Here is a 19,569-nt window from a genome sequence, read left to right on the forward strand (position 1 = left end):
GTACATTATTAAGTTGTTTTGTGGCACTAGGTGTGTGTGATATATTACTAGCTGGGTGTGTGTCTGTGGCTGGGTACCGATTCTGAACCTCAGTAGCTTTAGGATTAACCAGAAACATTCTGTACATAAGTACTTGTACGGAATTATTTTTTCAATCTTAATGTTAAGCAAAGATTTTCGATTCCTCCAGACCTGTCTTATTATATAATAGCAGTTCTGAATTACATCTCAATCTGTGTGTTAATGAAACCAGGCTCTAGAGTTCAGAAAAAGGTCTGTGTGTAAAATGTGTATGCGTGATTTGACTCCTGATCTCCTGATGTCATAAATAATGAGTGTGCTACACTAATCTGATGTTGTGATCTCAGCCTTTAGTGACCTCTGTGGGATTAGCCCAGCATGCGGTAAATATTTAGAGACATCCATGTCTGGAAATTATTTATGGTGGACTTCCTTTGATCTGTGCTGAAGAAAGAGCAGAAGAGAAGAACATCCCCCATCTGGCTGAAGACCAAAGGATGCTGGGGAGGAGTCTCAAGGCCGAAGAATGCTTCCAAGGCAGGGGTTGCGATGGAGACGAAAGGGGGGCCAGAAGGAGCGTGTTGGGGGGGAATAAAAGAGTGGGGGCTCTGTTGGTGGAGAGGCTGGTTGTTGGTTTTGGATGCAGAGGAGGGGTTCGGAGTGACAACTGTACTGGTTCGCTGTTTTGACCCGCTGTGTCGGGAAAGTTTGAATATTTTTTACTTCTTCATATAAAATAAAACTTTTGTTCCTTCATAAAAGGAGCTTTAAAACGGATTTCCTGTCTGGGGTCTCCAATGGTGTCGTGTAACAGCAGAAAGGTGAGGTGCTGGTTACTTTTAATCCCACTCCAAGAAGGTTCATAACACTTAGCTTAGAGTCTTTAACCTGGGCATAGTATAAGCTGCAGGTGACTGAGGTGTGTTTGAGTTTAAACGGAGTCTTCCTTTGAGCTGCTAGAAATGTGTTTGCCAGGATCTAAATCTAGGTTAACGATGATCGCTGATTAGCTCATATTAGTGTGCAGATCGACTGGATAATCACGCTCACACATAAATAGAATTACAAGTCAACCCTGAGACGTAGTGTTTATTAAAGAGTCAGCTAGCTTGGGAAGATGGCTTGTAACAAGCGTGATCACTCTCCGTACCGAAAATAATAACAGTCGTGGGGCTCTAGGTTCACACTTGCACCAAATTAATATGTAGTCAATTTGCTTTCTTTCGCTGAATTTCTACTTTGTTCTTGATGGTCGCACGTGTAGCATCATGAATGGCCTCATTTTGTGGGGCAAAGTTCACTCTTTCCAGCTGGGTCGAGCTGTAACTTCCATCCACAGATTAAACCACCAGGAGCCGAATAGTCTACAATAACACCGTCTTCAATCTGACTGTTTATCTGCTTGCTGTTCCATCACGAGATGAAGGACCTTCAACTCTAATCAAATAATTTAATAAACTCTTTAATTATAAGGTTAACTATAATCATCATAAATGATCATCATGGTTCATTATAAATGTATTTTTAACTAATGAAATTACTTATTATTCTTTGGTTAATAATAATTATTATTTATGATAATCAGTAATGTGTGTTCAGTAACCAGAAGGTCTTTTGCACGTGTTTACACCTCATGCAGGACTCACTTCAAGGTAACTGCCTCACATGTCTTCCATAGTCATGCTTCCTGTCTCTGAGAGGGCGTGTTCTGAGGTTTTGTTAAAACCAAAGCTCCACAGCTTAAGTTCAGTTCTTGAACCAAGCTGATACTTCTTCGTGGCAACGAGAGTATCCCAGAGGAGAAGGTCGGCCGCCTGACTCCTCACTAAGCGTTCTGTCACGCCGATAGAATAGCTCTGAATAAACGCACCTATAACCAGCTGACACTACGAGATTCCTTAAGAATCTGCCCGGATGCAAAGCCACATCTACCTGTGCACCTCACGGCAACTCTAGGACCAGAGAAAGTCGGTACCCTTGGTCATCTGCCGGACCTGAGTACCCCCGAGGCTGACAACATCCTCCAGACCTCCAGATCCACACAGAGGGTCGTCTGAACGGTGAGGTAGAACACAGATTGCAGTTAGCTGCAAAACCAACGTTTCACCCAGAACGCGTTCTCCCTCTGAAAGAAAGCTTCTGAGATTTCATTCACGCATCCAAACCTCATCATTCCACTTAGTTTTCCATCCAGACACAGGGGTTGCTTTAATAACAAGTTTTAATATCAAAATTGTTGTTCAAATTTGTCATTTATAAATTGTTATTCATAAATTGTCTATTTTAAGTTGTCAGATTTGAAATTGTTAGTAATAAATTCTTAAATTTTTAAACCTGACTCTTCTTTGAATGAAACACAGAATGGTGTGCATTTTCAGTTATTGAATCAGCAAAGAACCTTATTAAGTCTTCTGTTTAATAAATAAACTTTTGCTATTAATTTAAATATCTTAAATTAAATATTAATCCGTAAATTAAATATAAACCAAGCTCGTTGGTGTATGAACTTCTATCGATTATATTAATATCCTAGATGTTTATATATGATAGAAGCTTCATATGTTAACTTGGTTGTCTTTCTCAGAATCTAACAAAGCTGATAGCAACAGCGTTAGTTCTAGTATGTAGATTAACCCTACACACATGTGAACCATGTGCACAAACACATTCAGTGCAAACACACACGCGCACACATGCAGTTAAATGTCTTAAATTAAATTTTGTGCTGGTTTGACTAATATGTGTGATAGGCTGGGCGATCAACTGGTTGAGACACCAACCAGTCCTGCTACATCTACATACAAACAGTCCAAAGAACTGGGTGTGAGCGTAGCCTCTGTGTGGCCCTCCACATACGGCCCCTTGAACACCCAGATGGTCTGTTACACATACGTTTCTGGTTCTGATCAAGCGGCCAAGCAGTCAACAATATTTACATACAAACAGTCCCAAGTCAATATATACGTCTGTGGTACCAAGAACTGGGTGCGAGTGTAGCCTCTTTGTGGTCCCCACAACATGATGAACACAGGCTTTAAAAACTCTGGACATCTCCTGTGATTTAGATTCATCATATATTTCCCCCAGTTTCAGCTGAGTGTCTCATTTAGTAACAAAACATGATTGTGAACTCTCTCTCAAGTCAAGTTTATTATATAGCCCATTTCATACACAAAACGGTAGCCCAACGTGCTTCACATAGTTAAACAATCACAAGTGAAATGAAATAGTTAAAATGTCACATCATGTTGTGTAAAATAAAATCAAAGAATATTGACACAGAACATAGCACACAAACATAAAAGCATATTAAGTACAATTATTGGTAGCACTTTCTTTTACAGTCCTCTAATTACTTAGTACTTACATGGTAATTACTTAGTAATAGGGCTGCAACAACGAATCGATAAATTCGATGAAAATCGATTACTAAAAGCGTTGGCAACGAATTGCGTCATCGATTCGTTGTGTCGCACAACTCTTCCAAAAGCGCCCCCCCCCCCTCCCGCCCTCCGTTGCGCGCAGACCAGAGCAAGTCAGATCAGCGCGAGGGAGAGCCGCAGATCAGCGCGAGGGAGAGCCGGCAGATCAGCGCGAGGGAGAGCCGGTACCGGCAGATCAGCGCAAGGGAGAGCCGGTACCGGCAGATCAGCGCGAGGGAGAGCCGGTACCGGCAGATCAGCGCGAGGGAGAGCCTGCAGACTTTGTGCTGCTGCGAACCAGTTCAGCATTGCTGCGCAGCGATCCAGGCAGCTGCTTCCAGCGCACGGTCCATTCTCAAAGTGGCGCAACCAAAAAACTATAATTAGCACACGATCGTTCTTGTCTGCACATGTTCTCTATTTTCTGTCTTATTTGTGCCTGAAGCGCGCTACTGCGGAGCTCATCACCTGTGCTGTGGTGATGTCACCTCACGCAGCATCGAAACGCACTCTGCGCTTTGCGGTCAGGAGATGATCTGCTCAAAAGTAACTGATGAGGTGAAAAGGTAAGAATCCAGGCAACAGATTTTCTGGAGAATTAAGAGGAGATGCAGGAAGATGAGAGACAGACAGGACAGGAAAATAGTTAAATAAAAACAAGAAAACAAAACAAAGTGTTGAAAAGTAAAATGTAGGTAGATTTATCTCCACTACACGTTTTTACCAGTAAAAAACAATAAGTTACACACATGTCATATTTATACATCTGATACAATTCAGATCACCTTCAAAACTCAGTCACACACCCAGGGCCGTTTCAAGACATTTTGGGGGCCAAGGCAAAATGCCCCCCCCCCCATAACTGGGCTCCCCAGAAGCCTCTGTGTAATTCATACCCTCTCCAGGAGTATTAGTTATACAGTGTTTATAAAAGCCCCTCAGACATTACTGACATGTTCTAATATTATCAGATGAAAAACTAAATTATCAGACATGCTGTCTCATCTGCTGCTTTTCTAAACTTGCAAAAAGTAACAAAACCATTTGAAAGCCGCTATTTGTGGATTCTCTGAAAGTTTCCATGGAGTGTGTGACAACTTATTTTTTCATTGATCCTATCGTCTAATCTCACAGCTGAAACAAGCATCCTTAATAATCTGTGCACAGGAAGCTTACCGATGCTGTAGTAAAACAAAAGGTATAATAATTTATTATTAATAAAACCTTGTTGCAGTACTAAAGCATAAAAATGAGATTTTGCATTAAATTTGCAAAATATTTACATATGAATTGTTTTAGAGCCCTTTTATTGGCAGAATCTGATATTAATTTAGTTCTTACAAAAAATGGGTCCCAACATGGTTTGTGTGGCGTTGCCATGGTGTGACGTCATAGGCACAGATCCCCTGTCCTCTTGTTTGGAAATGGAAATATGATCACCCTACATTAAACAAACTGTCCACCCGGGCTTTTGCGCTGCACAGAGACGCTTCGCTGCCTATGACTTTGAACGTCAGTTGAGAGTCAGTCTCATGCAGACTAACCAATGAAGAGAGGGACTCAAGTTAAGACCCTCTCCTCATTGGTCAGTCCACACGAGGTGGGTCAAAGGTTACTCTGGGCGGGTTACGTGTTGTCAGGCATTCAAGTATTGAGTATATTTACTGCATATTACAGTAAAATATTCTGTATGTGACCATATTATGGTGATCCTCGGGTCGTGATGATGGAGCCCTTGAATATTGTTGCCCAGGGTACAACAAAGTGTTAATCTGGCCCTGGTTCCGCCGTCACATTCCCGCAGAAACTGGTTGATCACACCGGGGCCAGACTACTAGCATGTGGTTTTACAACCACAATGTCCTCGGAAGCAAAAACGCTTTTAAAAGGGAGGGAGGAGTCCTAACTGTTGCTGCAGGCGTGTTGTGTGAGAGTGCAGTTATATACTGGTTAATATATTTTTGGGTTCAGTTGCTTTCATGTGGCCTAATGTGAGTCTATTTGGGATCATTGGAATGATCAGCAGCATTTCTTGATGTGACTTTATGGCAGTTGCCCAGGGCATCATCACAAGGAGGATGGCATTCATTTACTTTTGTTTTATTTGGTATTTTTTCAGTCATTTTTGGAAATAGTGATCAATTTTGATTAATTCACAGCCTGTGTTTAATTACATTTAAAATAAATGTTAACAGATGAGATCAAACAAAACAGATGAGAATTGCCCTTAAGCTGTTTAACTTGGACCAAGCATTTTAGGTCACAGATAGATGTAGCTTAGGGTCTCTGTCTATACACCTTATAAGACAATTTAGGTGATGGCATGTTGTTTTTCTGCTATTGAACTGTTTTCTAATAATGTTGTGTTAAATAAAGTGAAGGAAGGAGAGAAATAACGTTTCCCTAGCAGTTTTTAAAAATTTCCCAATGTAATCCGATTAATCGATTAATCGTGTCGAGACCCCATCCGATTAATCGATTATCCAAATAATCGTTTGTTGCAGCCCTACTTAGTAAGTTAGTGTATTATTGTTTCTGAGTTCTTAAATTGTTATTACTATGTAACTCAGGTTCAATTCTAGTTTTTATTTTTATTAATCATTCATAGTATATACTGCTTTACACAATAACTACACCGGGGTTTCCCTTACATAGGCGTTTCACGAGGAAGCAGCAGGAACTACTATGTTGTCGCTTGTGATCACAGCCGGCAGGCAGCAAGGAGGAGCAGGCAGGGCAGGGTGAAGTTACAGCATAAAGGTAGCAGTGGATATAATGCTTTTTGGTTTACATGTTTCAATAGCATTAAGATAAACGAGCGTTGACGATCTTGACAGGGTTTCCTCGCCCCACCAGGATAAGCATCACTTATTCATGTAAAATTTATTTTATTTTTTCATGTATGACTTTAACCGCATCTAATACTGTATTACGGGGTGAGCGCAACAGCGACAACTTAAGATCGATGTGTGAGCAGCCTGAGAGGTCGGGTGTTTCATCTGAACCATTAAAACCTCCAGCAGGCTACGCTGCACTATTGACGTGTTATCGCGCGGCGCTAACAACTTAGCGACATGACATGTCTCGGAGAAAGCGTAAAAACACGTTGAACGCTTCTTCTGAAGCAGGAAAATAACACCTCTTCTTAAGCAGAGCACGACGTCTCCTCGACTGAGCTCGATAACAGTGACCCAGCACAGCCACTGGGTCGTTGGAGCTGCCCCGTGACTGCCTGATGGAAAACCAGCGGGTTTCATCAGGCTCGTAAAGTTTGTTTTTTCTGGGGACCCCCTGTATTTTACCGCTCCCTCCTGCAGTCTTCCCCTATTAACATTTAAAATGATTCTGTAAATTCCGTGTATCAATAGAAAAAATCTCTGCCTCTGCCAGCTGCAGTAAATGTAGTCTCCAAATAATAAATAAGAGGTGCATTCATCTGTGTATCTCCTTTGATCCGCATTAGTGATATTCTCAGCACCAGAACAGTGAAGCAAAGAAACAGATTCCTGAGTTTGTTATAATTTTATTTATTAGGTAACCTGTTCTATTTTTCTCTGAAATGAGATCAAATCAGTGCTTCTATGGGTTGTCTCCACTCTGCACTAGAAAATTTTACTTTATTTAGAGACGTGCGGAGAAAAAAACTTACAAGATGCAGAAAAATGGATAAACCTCCAACCTTCATATTGTCAGCAATAAACGCAGCAAAACTTAACTTTCATGACCAAAAAAAAAACCCCCATAAAAATGATTCAGTACATCAGGAGAGCAGGAACAAGTCTTATTTCTGATTTTACATTTTTTACTTCAATTCAAACTATTTAGACTTTTGTGTTTTCATCACATTTAGCTTGTATTTATTTAACATATCATCAGCTTTACAGGTTAGCTGTTCCTGTGCGCTGAAAAAATTATGTTACTAACCTTCTAAAAAATTACCAAATCATTCACATGAAGTAGATTTGTTATTCATTATCTGAAAGTATCTGATTAGTTTAAAAAACTAAATATGTTTTGTTTAATTTGGTTTTCAGAATGTCACTAGTTTACTTATACTTTTAAAATATATATACTGATGCACTGAAATACAGAGAAATCAACTTGTGAGTACAATGCATGTTAATATAGTAAGTATAGCATGTTTAACATAAGCATATTCACACATGGAAAGTATCAATGTAAATAAATCATATGACAGTAACTCTGCTGTACTTTCATTGTGTAAAAGTAGCTCACGGGCCACAAAATGTTGGAGACCCCTGCAATAGATCATTCAGCCCTAGTGGATGCTTAGATGATTGTTTAAAGATTTCTTTCAGCGAAATCTTCGTCCACAGAGCTCACAAGCAAAAGGCTTCTGTCCTTTATGGACTCTTTTGTGACCGTTTAAACTGATCTTTTGGGTAAATCTTTTCCACCGAACTCACAGGCGAAAAGCCAGTGTGGACTCTCATGTGACTGTTTAAATGTGTCTTTCGGCTAAATCTTTTTACACAGAGCTCACAAGCAAAAGGCTTCTCTCCTGTGTGGACTGTCATGTGTTTGATTAAACTTCCCTTTTCACTAAATCTATTACCACAGAGCTCACAGGCGAAAGGCTTCTCTCCAGTGTGGACTCTCATGTGTGTGTTTAAACTTCCCTTTTGACTAAATCTATTACCACAGAGCTCACAGGCGAAAGGCTTCTCTCCTGTGTGGACTGTCATGTGTTTGATTAAACTTCCCTTTTCACTAAATCTATTACCACAGAGCTCACAGGCGAAAGGCTTCTCTCCAGTGTGGACTCTCATGTGTGTGTTTAAACTTCCCTTTTGACTAAATCTATTACCACAGAGCTCACAGGCGAAAGGCTTCTCTCCAATGTGGACTCTCATGTGTGTGTTTAAACTTCCCTTTTCAGTAAATCTATTACCACAGAGCTCACAGGCGAAAGGCTTCTCTCCAGTGTGGACTCTCATGTGTGTGTTTAAACGTTCCTTTTCACTAAATCTATTACCACAGAGCTCACAGGCGAAAGGCTTCTCTCCAGTGTGGACTCTCATGTGACGGTTTAATTTTGTTTTTAGGCTAAATCTCGTTCCACAGAGCTCACAAGGAAAGGGCTTATCTCCTGTGTGGACTTTCATGTGTGTGTTTAAACTTCCCTTTTGACTAAATCTATTACCACAGAGCTCACAGGCGAAAGGCTTCTGTCCTGTGTGGACTCTCATGTGTGTGTTTAAACTTCCCTTTTGACTAAATCTATTACCACAGAGCTCACAGGCGAAAGGCTTCTCTCCAGTGTGGACTCTCATGTGTGTGTTTAAATGGTTCTTTTGGCTAAATCTAGTTCCACAGAGCTCACAAGGAAAGGGCTTATCTCCTGTGTGGACTCTCATGTGACTGTTTAAAGCTGTCTTTTGGCTAAATCTCGTTCCACAGAGCTCACAAGGAAAGGGCTTATCTCCTGTGTGGACGCTCGTGTGTTTGTTTAAATTTCCCTTTTCACTAAATCTATTACCACAGAGCTCACAAGCAAAAGGCTTCTGTCCTGTGTGGACTCTCATGTGTTTGTTTAAACTTCCCTTTCGACTAAATCTTTGTCCACAGAGCTCACAAGGAAAGGGCTTCTCTCCCGTGTGGACTCTCATGTGTGTGTTTAATGTTGTCTTTTGGCTAAATCTCGTTCCGCAGAGCTCACAAGGAAAGGGCTTCTCTCCAGTGTGGACTCTCATGTGACTTTTTAAAGCTGTCTTTTGGCTAAATCTCGTTCCACAGAGCTCACAAGGAAAGGGCTTCTCTCCTGTGTGGACGCTCGTGTGTTTGTTTAAACTTCCCTTTTCACTAAATCTATTACCACAGAGCTCACAAGCAAAAGGCTTCTGTCCTGTGTGGACTCTCATGTGTGTGTTTAAACTTCCCTTGTGACTAAATCTTTGTCCACAGAGCTCACAAGGAAAGGGCTTCTCTCCAGTGTGGACTCTCATGTGACTTTTTAAAGCTGTCTTTTGGCTAAATCTCGTTCCACAGAGCTCACAAGGAAAGGGCTTCTCTCCTGTGTGGACGCTGGTGTGTTTGTTTAAACTTCCCTTTTCACTAAATCTATTACCACAGAGCTCACAAGCAAAAGGCTTCTGTCCTGTGTGGACTCTCATGTGTGTGTTTAAACTTCCCTTGTGACTAAATCTTTGTCCACAGAGCTCACAAGGAAAGGGCTTATCTCCTGTGTGGACTTTCATGTGTGTGGTTAAGTTTTTCTTTCGGCTAAATCTCGTTCCACAGAGCTCACAGACAAAAGGCTTCTCTCCTGTGTGGACGCTCATGTGTGTGGTTAAATTAGTCTTTTGGTGAAACCTTTGTCCACAGTGCTCACAGGCAAAATGTTTCTGCTTTGTCTGGACTCTCGTGTGTTTGTTTAAATGTGTTTTCTGGCTTAAGGATTGAAACCTGGCAGCATCAGTCTCCATATTCAAATGGAGACGCTCTCCCTCCATACTAGACCAGAGTTTCTCCAGTTCCTCCTGTTTGTGGAGAAAATCTAGGTGCTGGTGGTTGACACGAGCACTCTGTTCTTCTGAAGCTTCTTATTTAACCAGAACCATCTGTTGAAAATCTGTAGGAAACACAGAAACATATTATGTGAATTACAGACAGCTGTAACTGTGTTTTCACACATATAACAGTTGTATTATTTCTTTAAACTGACAGTAGAATGAAATGTATTTACAACTGGAAACTGAACTTTGAGCCTCTATAAATCATATGAGCCTTAACCCTCAGGCTTCACTTTAATTTTCATACAAGAGTCATTAGAGGACCAAACGGCCGCTTGTAAAAGTGGCTATAAAAATGTATACATTAATGTTTTTTTTTTTTACTTTTTTTTCATAGATCTGTTGAACAACTTCAGCCCTGCTCAAACATAAAAAAATCCAATCATTTTGAAGCTTTTAACCCCTGAAATGCCAGTTTGAATACTCAAAGTCATTGAATTAATTTATTAAAGAAAAAAAAAGAAAAATAACAGCACCGAGTTATTTTCTAAAAAAAAACAGGTAACGAAACCGTTTCTGTGTTTTAAAAAGAACGACAGCATGGAATTAGTCTTGGACAAGGGCGTCAGTTTGTTTTCAGAATTGCTGGGGACAATAACCATACACTTGAGTGGGGTTTAAAAATTGCTGGGGACAATAAAGTAGCCGCATGCGGCTCTTCATCCATCTGATGCGCTCTCTGTGCTTGTAAAATAATGAATGGATATTTAAATAAAAAGCTTTATATTTTACTGCATTAATTTTACATCTGTATGCCAATTCTAAATGTAAAGATTGTCTGCGTAAACCTGAACAGGTCCAACCCGGTCTTACTGTGAGACCGGGTTGACGCGTCACGCTTGTGCGTAATCATAGGCGCTTCCTGAGCTGAAGGATGTCAGATTCTGGGCTTCTCCTCAGACAGGTTCCTGGATGCGTCGCCACATTGGAGACAGGAACAAGCGCTATTCAGCCAAAGTTTCATAATCAGGTGTGGCAGTGTGAGTGTCCTGTCACAGTGTCCCGATAGATCATGCGCCCTGGCTACTTGGCCATGGGGATGTCCCTTTGGCTGACTGGTTAGAGCGTATGACTCTCACCCGGTAGTCTGGGGATCGAATCCCGCCCGGGCCCTCGTTTCTCCATCTTGTCACATATTGACGGATAAACTCAAGGATGTTGGTTGTTTTGAAAGAATTACCCCGACGCACACTGATGCGCATGGATGAGCTGACATTTTAATACGCACATCGCAGAGGTAACTTGATTCCCATCAGAACATCAGAGCTTTATACTGGACACTGTGTTCAGTGCGGCTCGGCGCGCCCACGGTGGACAGTGGGCTGAAGATCTGTAGAGGGATCCGCAGCGCAGAACCACGGTGCATGCGATACGATTTCCTCCCACTGAAGCGTTCTGGAAACCCGGTCTCTCTGAGGGATGTGTCACCTGGAAAAATGTTCTTTTTATGAAATTATGAAACTTTGGCTGAACAGCGCTTGTTCCCGTCTCTAATATGGAGACGCATGACGCGTAGAGACATTTGATCACGCACAAAGTTTATGTGGAGCAGAAGCGGTCGGGCCACGGCAGGTGGAACGTTCCTAGCCTACATGAAGTGAAACTATTTAATTCTAACATTAATGTGTTACTGGACATGCTGGTCTGGTTGGTTAGACCAGTGTTTGAAGTGGAAAACACACACACACACACACACACACACACACACACACACACACACACACCAATTAAAATAATGCTGATAGCGTGGACTAGAAGACAGGTGATGGTTTACGTATTTAAATGATGATCAGGCTGCTGTAAAATGTAATCTCCATCCACATCCAGACACAATTATCCTCTATTCTGTCTCTATTTGCTCTGCTCTTGTCTGGGCTGACGTAGCTGACGGTGCACGCGGCGCGCCTAACTAGCGGCTGACGCACATTTTATGCATTTGGAGAGGTGGGCTGGAAGCTTTGTTTTTACTGGAAGATGGTCCACTTAACGCACGGGTGTAGACTACATATTAATGACAATCAATGAAAATTAAATTGTGAGTTTTTACTTCATATTTTATAAATAAAAATGACGGGGGAAAACATTTATGACGTCTTTTTAAACTAAATTTTCTAGCGCGACCTGCCTGCTTCACTTAAGTCACTGCTTATTAAGGTCCGTCCAGAATTACCGTGGCCCACCCAAAAATGAAAACCTGGCGCCGGGCCTATTATAAACCTCTGCAAATTATTGTTCTTCACTTTATCAAACTCAGACTTTGTACAGCTAATGTCAAGATGTAAAATCATGAATTCAGTCGAGCTCTTCCGTCCCTCCCTCTCCTGCTCTCCTGGAAACCCGACATCGGCTGTCAGAAGCGGGAGGTGAAGAAGGAGATGAGGCAAACAGAGTGAGTACGACGTAAAGAGACCAGACTGGTGTGGAGGTGAGCAAAACAGCGGGAAAAGTGTGGGTGTTGAATCCCCCACGGGTGCAACGCCCATGCGAGCGACCGGTACCGGCTGCTGTCATGTTGTGAGCAGCGCTCTGCTGTCTGAGGGTAGGCCCCTCCCACAACGCTGCGGCCGCTGTGGCTCCCAGTGTTTTCTTTACTGTGGGAAATGGGTAATAATGGCTCTTTGATGGGAACAGGTTGCCGACCCCTGGTATAAGATCTGAGCTGGTAAAACAAAAATCCTCATCAGCAGGCTTTTTTGAAAGTGGGGGGGGACACAGCTGCCAATCACAAATTTTGCCGGGGACATGTCCCCGGCGTCCCCGGTCAAAATGACGCCTATGGTCTTGGATATGTCAAGAGTCTAGCAAAATATCACATTTTATGCTTTTTTAGTTTTTGTGTAGCAGCAGATTTAAAATTTACCACCCTCTTGTGCCTGTTATGGACAAAAACGTCCCATTGACTTCAATGCAAACCACAGTTTTTGATCCTGCATTATCTGCAGCAAATATTCATGCTTTCTGTGATGTAATGATTTCATTTTGGACAAAAGTAGTGAAATGTATGATTTTTACTGTTCACCACCAAATTCAGTCATTTCTTCATATGTTGCCCAGGCGAGAAAGTTGACACATTTCTATAGATCTTCTGCTGTTTTTATTGAAGTCAGAAGCTCAGCATGTAAACAAAACACAGTTTCACTCTCCTACTGAACATCAAAGGGTAGAAAACAAAAACAATATGTTTATGCACCTGGCTGGAGCTCAGGCACATCCAAACTCTTTGTAGTTCAGTTTGTTATGAAAGGGCAGAAGTGTGAATGCATGCATGTGAAGTGACTCCTTGGAGCTCTTCGGTCATCTCCAAAATGACACGTTTTCCCTGGCCGACCTCTGCAGCCTCACCAGCAGCTTTCCCTGTGTTGACCTGACACTTGCAGGCATAGGAAGTGGCAACATCAGCAGTGACCCAGAGTTTCAATCCGTACTTTGCTGGTTTACTTGGCATATGTTGGCGAAACTTGCACCTGCCTCTGAAAGGGACAAGCTGCTCATCAGCACACACATCTAACCCAGTGTTGAAAAGCATTTGGAGGCGATGGGTCCACATGTCCCAAATCGAGCGGATAGGGGCCAGCTTGTCCTGCCTGAGACGGGAAGGCCTGTTCAGCTCATCATCAAACCGGAGGGTGGAGTTGATCATCTTGAATTTGGTGACTCATGGTGGCCAGGAAGATTGCACGTCCACAGTGGTCATCCCAAAGGCTGCAGGTGGATTCCCCTTTGGACTGGTACACACCAGCCAAAATCAGGAGCCCAATGTACGCTCTCACTGCGATGTCATCAATATCCCACCAGTTCTTCACCACACGTCTTCCATTTAGATTTGTCATGTTGACGATGATTTCAGTCATTTCTGGAGTAAAGAATAAATCAAAGGAGGATACCACATCGTAAATACGTGTGATGGCGTAATGTGTTGGCCCAGGATTCAAACATCTTGCAGCAGGAACATAGTGGGAAGTTTCTGCGTTAGTAGGAAACCAGACTTGCCCACTTTCAGAAATCCATCCTGGAATCAAAAACTGTGGTTTGCATTAAAGTCAATGGGACGTTTTTGTCCTCTAATGGCTCGAGTGTATAGTAAATTTTAAACGTGTTGCTATGTAAAAACTATAAATGCAAAAAATTCTAAAGTTTAGATATTCGTCGTCGTCGTCGTCTTCCTCCGCTTATCCGGGTCCGGGTCGCGGGGGCAGCATCCCAACTAGGGAGCTCCAGGCCTTGTCCACCAGCTCCTCCGGCAGGACCCCAAGGCGTTCCCGGACCAGATTGGAGATGTAACCTCTCCAACGTGTCCTGGGTCGACCCGGGGGCCTTCTGCCGGCAGGACATGCCCGAAACACCTCCCCGGGGAGGCGTCCAGGAGGCATCCTGACCAGATGCCCAAACCACCTCAACTGGCTCCTTTCGATCCGGAGGAGCAGCGGTTCTACTCCGAGTCCCTCCCGAATGTCCGAGCTCCTCACCCTATCTCTAAGGCTGAGCCCGGCCACCCTACGGAGGAAACTCATTTCGGCCGCTTGTATCCGCGATCTCGTTCTTTCGGTCATTACCCAAAGCTCATGACCATAGGTGAGGATTGGGACGTAGATCGACCAGTAAACATAATCAAGACTGATTTGTACTAAACACCCCAGGCAAAAAAAAAAAAAGTATTTTCTAGAAAATAACTCAGTTTTAGTGTTTTTTTCATGAATCGGGGTGATGTGGGTGTGTTTGGAGGACTTGGTCAGAAGCCGAGCGCAGGCGTTCTGAACCACCTGTAGACGGTTCAGGGAGGTTCTGCTCAGACACGTGAAAAGAGAGTTACAGTAGTCTAAGCGTGAGGAGATGAAGGTGTGGAGAACTGTCTCAAGTTCAGAGCGGGACAGAATGGGACTCAGCTTAGCAACGTTCCTGAGATGGAAGAAGGAAGAGCCAACAAGAGAACTGACATGAGAATCCAGGGTGAGAGCTGGGTCAAAGGTCACGCCAAGATTCCTGACAGAGGGTTTGGTGTGGGAAGCAAGCTGACCAAGAGAGTCTCTGACTTTGGGAACCAGCTTCTCTGGGGCACAGATGAGGATCTTAGGCCTAGTCCACACGTAGCCGGGGTTTTTTAAAAACGAATATCCGCCCCTCCAAAAACTTGCATCCACACCACCTCGTTTAAAAAAAAAAACTGTCCACACGTACCCGGATAAATACGTTGTTAAGGACATGCCAGACCTGTAGGCGGCAGTACTTCCCCCGTTCTTAACCTCGTCCTTCGTCTGTGGTCTTCCACAAGGAGCAGTAATTCCGCTTGCAAAAACAAACAAGCAGAAAGCGCTTGGGCAATTGATGGATCGGGTAGTGACAGAGCGCAGATCTGCGGGCTTCCATGATGCCGGCTAGTGTAAACACAGGTCCCACACGTGATGTCAGCATTTTTTGTCGCGGAAAGTGACGTTGCGGACCTTAAAACTCCGGTTTTGTCCGTCCACATGCAGACACCCAAAACGGAGAAAACGCAGATCTTCACTTTGGCCGGAGTTTTTAAAAAACTCCGTTTTCGTGTGGATGACAGGCCAAAACGTAGAAAAATATCTACGTTTTGGCAGATCCCCGGCTACGTGTGGACAGGGCCTAAGACTTATCTTCATTCAGCTGTAGAAAGCTGCCACCATCCAGGTTTTAATGGAGTCTAAGCAGGAGAGTAACAGCTGCAGCGTAGACATCTCATGGGGCTTAAAGGAGATGTACAGTTGGATGTCATCCGTGTGAAGACGCTAGGAGACTCCTTTAAATGAGCTCAGCAGGTGCTGTAAAGGAAGCAGATAGAGCAGGGCCGTGCAGAGACCTTTGAAGGGGCGGGTGCTCAAAGTTAAAAAAGGGGCACATATACAGGGTTTTCCTGTATTCAAATTTGCGTGGCGGCCGCCTCCAGCTATTTTTGTGCCGCCCCAGCCTGATTTCACTCTGCCCCCAGCTATATGGATGTTACTGTAACTGCAGTTGCAGCGTTGCGCCACTACAGGGCGCTGTACCAGCAGCGGTGCAACAAAAAGCGCTAAAACCGCTGCAGAAAAAGATCAAAATCTCATAGTGTGATTCGGCTGCAGCCCAGATTGGACAAAACAAGCAATAACTGGAGTTCTGTGTGTAAACTAGCCTGAATATGAAAATAGAAAACAAGAAAAAGTTGTAAACGACAGCTTTACTTTAGAAACTATATAGAAAAGTCAGACAACTGCTAAACAGTGAATCAAAAACAGATGTGTAGAAAAACAACTGTTGCTCAGAGTGCTCTTAAAGCTGCAGTTTGACTTGCTCTCATGTTTCCATAAGACCACCACCCACTCAACTAGGACATTAAATTCACTGAGCTGCATGCTGACTTAAGCCGGGCGGACACGGTGCGACTTTTTCACTCGCAGCGTTCAGCTTCAGCTCAAACTGTACGACTTCCTCGCAGGGCAGATCTCACGAGCCAGGTGCTCACACTGTACGTCTGGTAGCAACACGTCGGCCCTAAAAATATGTTAAAAATAGCAGTTTTTACTCAACATGTTAGACTTTTTTGTCTTGTTTTGCCTGTTGTCCTTCGGGAGTGCTGCAGGAGGACACACAGCGATTTATGGGGGTTGGATGAGGAAAACGAAATAAAGAAAGTAAATCTGTGTTTTGTGATCAGTTTCGTTTGACATGAACACGACAAACACACTTTCTTGACAATCTTTGTGAGTAAAAAAAAACGTGTAGAAAGAAAAACGACCAGCGTGTGTTATTAGGGAAATAGCGGGGAGCGGCGTTGATGCAGGATTGCGCATGCACCGTGAGCGGTTCTGATACTTTTTGGGTCGCAGCCGCTCGCAGCGCCGCTTCAACAGTGCGATACCCTCACGAGGGACGAGCAAAATATTAAACACTCCAGAAGTCCGTGTGACCTCACGACTGCTGATTGGCAGCTGGTCAAGTGGTGTTAATCGCCTCTCGTAACCCCCTGTACACTACACGACCGCTCGGTGGAAAACTCGCACCGATGTCGTGGATTCTCGCACGACTGGAAAATCGGCTCAAAAAAGTGAAAAGGTCGCACAGTGTACGCCCGGCTTTAGCGACTGCTCTCTGGAGTCACATGTGGAGGCTGTAGTAAGCATTTTGTTTTTGTCTTTAGCGCTGCAGACCATTTATTGCAGCACGGATATACTGAATAGTTTCACAACTTTTAAATCAAAAAGATAATCAGTCCATCGCCATTCTCCTTCCCGGCACCTCCGTTCTGCTGACTCCAACCTCCTTTCCCCTTTCAGAACAAAACATGGCACCATGGGGGATCGAGCCTTTGCAGCCGCTGCCCCCACACTTTGGAACTCTCTCCCACTAAACATCAGGAACGCCGTCTCTCTTTCTACTTTTAAGTCACTGCTTAAAACCCACTTCTTTAAATTGGCCTTCTCTTAAGATCAACCCAGCATCCCCCAGTCTGTTTACTATGTTTCATGAGCCCCCTTCAGACAGGCCATGAAAAACGGAAATGTTCCGGACTCTGTCCGTAAGACCTTTCTGTCTGAATACAAACATCCGGATAACGTGTTCCGGAATTTATCCGGACGAAGCCCCTAGTAACAGGTCTGGACTTGTTACGGACAGGGTGGCTGCTTCAGACTGGTGAGGTAAAGTTCCGGACAAGGGGGAGGGGGAGGAGGAGGGGACCGGGGGACGCTGTGCGCACCTAGATAGCTCGCTGCTGTAGCATGCGGCGAACCACGGCAGCTCGCCTCCTACGGTACCGCTTAGACGCGCGACGGAGCGCTTCACACCGCTTCAGTGATTCCTTAAACCATTGAGCTTCATCATCCAGGTCTCTTATGCGTCTTCGTGTGCGCAGAATTATGCTTAAGCGCTTTTTATCTTGAGAGGCGCTATAGAAATTATATTTTCTTTTTCTTCTTCTTAACATGAGTCCGATTCTCTCTCCCCCCACCACCACCCCGCCGCCATCAGACATCTGGAACTTTTCCCTGCTGTGTGAACGCAGCCGAAAGGACAAGTTCCGGTACAAAAGCGGTGTGTCTGAAAACACAGTTCCGGTTAAAAACCGGATTGAATTGTCCACAAATGTTCCAGAATGTCTGCCTGAAAAGGGCTATGTTGTTTTATTTTGTGTTTATTGCATTTTTTGTGAAGCCTGACTGACCTAAAAAGCCCTAGACAAGTTTAATGTATTATTATTATTATTATTATTATTATCACTTACAACCGCAGAAGGCAAAGTGTGTCCCCACTCCCTGTTCAGCCATTTTCCTGCACCAGATCTGGCGTTTACAGATGTTTCACACCTGTGTGAATAACACAGCTGTCTAAGAGAAAAACCACTTCTCCAACTCATTTACTTATTTACATATCTGAAAGGTGGCAGCCCTACCTGTGTCCATGCTGTCCGGGTCCAGGTGGTGAAGAACACACGATGAATCAGTCCCAGCTGATGGATGATCCTGAAGTGGTAGCAGGTTTTCTTTAGCCGTGTTTAGCTAACAGCTGCAATAGAAACAAAGCAGGAGAGCTGATTAAGATGCTGCTTCAGAACAACGCAGGAGATTAAAGATCCAACGCTTTGGTTCTGATCAGCTGAGGACAGATCCAGTCTGGAAAAGAGGACCTTTGGTCACCAGAGTTCACAGAGTTCTCTTCTGTTCTTCCAGCTACAGACTAAATAGAAGATGGATGCTCTACAAAAATACTAACAACGGTTTCTCCTGTTTAGTTCTGTCTGGTGGCTCACTAAAAGTCAAATCCAGCATGGCAGCATCTCATGGAGCCAACAAGGAAAGCAAGGTGTGATATCAGCAGAGGGCTGGAAGCTGAAAAGGTAAAGAACAACACAACCTGAGGGTTCCTCGTCTCCAGCTGAGCCAAGAGCACTAAAGGGTTTCGTTTAGAGTTTACATGAAGAAGTAGTGAGTTTATTTATTTATTTATTCTTTATTTAACCAGGAAGGTCCCATTGAGATCACAAACCTTACTTTCAAGGGAGTCCTGGCCAAGAGGCAGCTCCACAGACGTGTAATGTACATGAAAACACAGGAATCCCAGCTAAATGAACTTTAGGTGTGTTTTAGCAGAATGCTATTGTGTTTTCAGTATTATTATTGATTACTAAGTCATTATATTATACATTTACTCAGTAGAATGTGTCTTTCTAAAGTTGTATTTATTTTTATTTACATGTAAATATGCATCCCTGAAAAACATCTGCTTAACGAATGCTCTGAAACATCAGCTGGCATTTCTTTTAGCCTGTTTTGTCTATTTAATACTTGCTACTTGGTTCATTTTCATGCTGAATGCTGTTGAGTAAACTTCTGTCTGCAGCAAGGAGCTGCCGTTGTGTGTGTGCGCCTGTTCTATGGATCTCTTTATTAAAACTATTTAACGGTAATAAAATAGTTTGTTGATTTTAAACAGGGAAAACCCCACTCGCGATTTAGCGATAGCATAATGCTAACTCCATTAGGCCGCTAGCGTGCTTTCCCTCACAAAGAAACGGTGTCCACTCACCAAGTGAACTGCTCCACTCACTAAAGACGGTAAATGTTCCAGATCCAACTACGTTACTGACTGTACTACCG

General features: G+C 43.4%; 2 protein-coding genes across 3 annotated transcripts in view; both read right to left on the reverse strand.

Moving 5' to 3' along the window:
• Window positions 1-19,569, reverse strand: part of LOC129157293 (gastrula zinc finger protein XlCGF57.1-like) — a 106,478-nt gene that overhangs the window by 86,726 nt on the left and 183 nt on the right. For both annotated transcript variants that reach the window (XM_070542948.1, XM_070542950.1), the window contains exon 2: window positions 18,198-18,478. The gene's annotated coding sequence lies outside the window, so the exon portion shown is untranslated. The remainder of the gene's footprint in view (window positions 1-18,197; window positions 18,479-19,569) is intronic.
• Window positions 294-14,141, reverse strand: LOC129157226 (zinc finger protein 721-like). Its single transcript, XM_070542921.1, has one exon. The coding sequence runs from the start codon at window positions 9,914-9,916 to the stop codon at window positions 7,808-7,810; it is 2,109 nt and encodes a 702-aa protein (XP_070399022.1). The 5' UTR covers window positions 9,917-14,141; the 3' UTR covers window positions 294-7,807.

The sequence above is a fragment of the Nothobranchius furzeri genome, chromosome 12 (genome assembly GCF_043380555.1).
Source record: "Nothobranchius furzeri strain GRZ-AD chromosome 12, NfurGRZ-RIMD1, whole genome shotgun sequence".
NCBI classification, from domain to species: Eukaryota; Metazoa; Chordata; class Actinopteri; order Cyprinodontiformes; family Nothobranchiidae; genus Nothobranchius; species Nothobranchius furzeri.

Coding starts and splice junctions, on each gene's coding strand:
- LOC129157226 (XM_070542921.1), bottom strand. CDS start 9,916: ATGGAGGGAGAGCGTCTCCATTTGAATATGGAGACTGATGCTGCCAGG.